The sequence below is a fragment of the Telopea speciosissima genome, chromosome 7 (genome assembly GCF_018873765.1).
Source record: "Telopea speciosissima isolate NSW1024214 ecotype Mountain lineage chromosome 7, Tspe_v1, whole genome shotgun sequence".
Classification (NCBI taxonomy): domain Eukaryota; kingdom Viridiplantae; phylum Streptophyta; class Magnoliopsida; order Proteales; family Proteaceae; genus Telopea; species Telopea speciosissima.
In genome coordinates, this window is record NC_057922.1 from 42742186 (window position 1) to 42745132 (window position 2947).

At 46.8% G+C, this 2947-nt stretch overlaps 1 protein-coding gene across 1 annotated transcript; it reads right to left on the reverse strand.

Annotated features, from left to right (window-relative positions):
• Nucleotides 1-2139: 2139 nt before the first annotated feature.
• On the reverse strand, nucleotides 2140-2544 carry LOC122668589. The gene has a single exon (XM_043865134.1). The coding sequence runs from the start codon at nucleotides 2542-2544 to the stop codon at nucleotides 2140-2142; it is 405 nt and encodes a 134-aa protein (XP_043721069.1).
• Between the last annotated feature and the right edge of the window lie 403 nt (nucleotides 2545-2947).

Genomic DNA, 2947 nt, shown 5'->3' on the forward strand with positions numbered 1-2947 from the left:
TACTACCTTGCCATTCTGCTTCAAAACACAACCAAGCCCTGATCTAGATGCATCGCTGTACACTGTCATTCCACTAGTACCCAATGGGAGCGTCAAAACTGGAGCAATGACCAGTTTGTGTTTCAGCTCTTGAAAGCTCCTTTCGCACTCCCCTGACCATTCAAACTTCACTCCCTTCCGAGTCAACTTAGTCATTGGTGCTGATATGCGAGAAAAGTTCTCAATGAACCTTCGGTAATACTCTGCCAGCCCTAGGAAACTTCAAATTTTGCCAACATTCTTCGGTTCTTCCCATTCTAGTACAACCTTCACCTTGCCAGGGTCCAGTCCAATTCCTTTCTCTGAAACTATATGTCCCAGAAATGCTACCTGTGGAAGCCAAAACTCGCACTTACTAAATTTGGGGTATAGATTATTTTCTCTCAGTCTTTGCAATACCATCCTCAGGTGTTGGGAATGTTCCTTTGTATTCTTTTCATTAATCAAGATGTCATCAATGAAGACAATGACAAACTTGTCCAATACGTCTTGAAACACTCAATTCATCAATTCCATAAATGCAGCTGGGGCATTGGTTAACCCAAATGACATCACCAAGAACTCGTAATGTCCATATCGAGATCTAAATGCTATCTTACTGATATCCTTTTCCCTGATCTTGAGTTGGTGGTAACCAGATCTCAAATCAATCCTAGATAAGACCTTTGCGCCTTGCAACTGGTCAAACAAGTCATCTATCTTTGGCAGTGGGTACCAATTCTTGATGGTTAGCTTATTAAGCTCTCTGTAATCTACGCACATTCGCATACTGCCGTCCTTCTTCTTAACAAAGAGGATCGGTGCCCCCCAAGGGGACACGCTGGGTCGGATAAACCCTTTTTCAATAAATCTTGTGACTGGGTTTGTAGTTCTTTCAACTCTGTGGGGGCCATCCTATATGGGGCTTTTGAGACCAGTGCGGCCCCTGGGATTAGATCTATCACAAACTCTGTTTCCCGATCGGGAGGTAACTCTGTTAAGTCCTCTGGGAACACATCCAGATACTCCTTCACTACAGCGTGTCCATAACCGAGGCAAGATAACCTTGATAGCTTGAATCCATCAATCTCTGTGCTTGGAGAGCGGAGATAATCAACTTTTTATGTCGCTTTTGGTCTCCCACAAAAGTAAATTTCTTCCCCCCCCCCTTAGGCTTGAAGACAATCTGCTTCTTGGCACACACTACATTGGCTTGGTATTCCGCCAGCCAATCCATTCCAAGAATAACATCGAAGTCGGTCATGTCGAGTTCGATGAGGCGAACTGTCATCTTCTGACCACATACTTCCACTGTATAGGGTTCATAAACCATATCCAGTTTCACAACATTGCCTGTAGGTGTACTAACTGCTAGTCCCTGAGTTAGATTCTTTGGGTAAATGTGCATCTCCTTCACAAAAGCAGGAGACACGAACGAACAGGATGCCCCCGAGTCAAATAACACATATGCAGGTGAATTAGAGATTGTTAAGGTCCCTGACACAAGATCCAAATTAATCTCGTGGTATACATGCATAGATAAATAGAATGACAAGTAAAAACTATTGTTGATGAGGTAGCTGTCATACCAATCACCACTCCTGGTGTGCTTGCCGCCTCCTCCTTGGTGACAGCATACACCTGCCCGGGGAACCTGTTGCCTGTGTAAGGCTGAATGGCACGGCTGATAGAACGGGGCATAGGTGGATGAGCTGGAGAATGTGACAAAGCTGGAGAATGTGACAACTCTGGCTTCTTCCCCAGGTAAGATTTGGAAAAATGCCCATACTGGCTGCAGTTATAACAACGGTCTCCTGGTACGGATGGTTGAGATGCAACTGACGACTGTGCAAGCTTGGTGGGCTGAGGTGTCTCAGGCCTCCTATACTGAAATGGTGCAGGGTTGACATAATAGAGTCGAGGATACTTGCTAGGCCCCTGAGTGCTCAACAAGGATGCAGGCCGCTTTCCGGTACTGGACTGCGGGTGAGGAGTTTCATTCTGTTGATCCTCGATGGACTTTGCCATTTGAACCACTTCGGCGTACCGCTGAAGGTTATGAGTCAACACTATGGCCCCAACAATGTTTCTCAGGCCTCTCTCAAATCTGCTCGCCTTCCCCTAGTCATCTCTAAGATAAGGAGGAGCAAAGTGGTGTAATTCCTCATATTTCTGTTGGTACTCTAGTACCGACCTCGACCCCTGAACGAGTGACATAAACTCTGCTTCCTTCTTTTCCCAGAAGTTCCTAGGGAAATAGTTCTCATAGAAGGCAGTCTTGAATTGGTCCCAAGTGAGGTTGGGATGAAGAGCCATGAGGTTGGGTCGAGTACTCTTCCACCAAGCCTCAGCATCGCCCTCTAGTTGAAAACCAGCACAAGCTATCCTTTGTTCTTCTGTGCAGCCAAGGAAATCAAAAATCTTTTCCATTTGTTGGACCCACTTAGAGGGGAGGAGCAAATCATCGATGAGTCTGGCGAAGGTGCGAGGTTTGAGCTTTTGAAATCGCTCAACAATTGGAATCATCGGGTTCACGAATGGTAGAGCCTACTGCCCAACAGGAGGTGGGTGATACACCAAGGGAGGTGGTATAGCGACCCCTGCATGAACTGTTGGTGATGGAGAAGCAGCTCTGACTTAAGGCGCTTGACCAGCAGTGGCAGCCTGAAACTGGGTTCCAATTTGGGCCAAGAGACGCTCTTGACGTTGCTCCGATTGCATCATCATGGTCTCCATCTATTGCCTTTGTTCCTCCCGAAAGCCTCTAAGAATGTCACCCACAAGTGTGGTGACCTCGTGAACCGATAATCCCAGCCATGGAGGAGGAATGGAAGTGCTTAAAGTTCAGACAGCCCGGCTGGCAGCTTGAGGTAGAGGAGGGGGTGAATCGGCCGGGTCGGGGTTTACAACTATCTCATAATTTGGCACA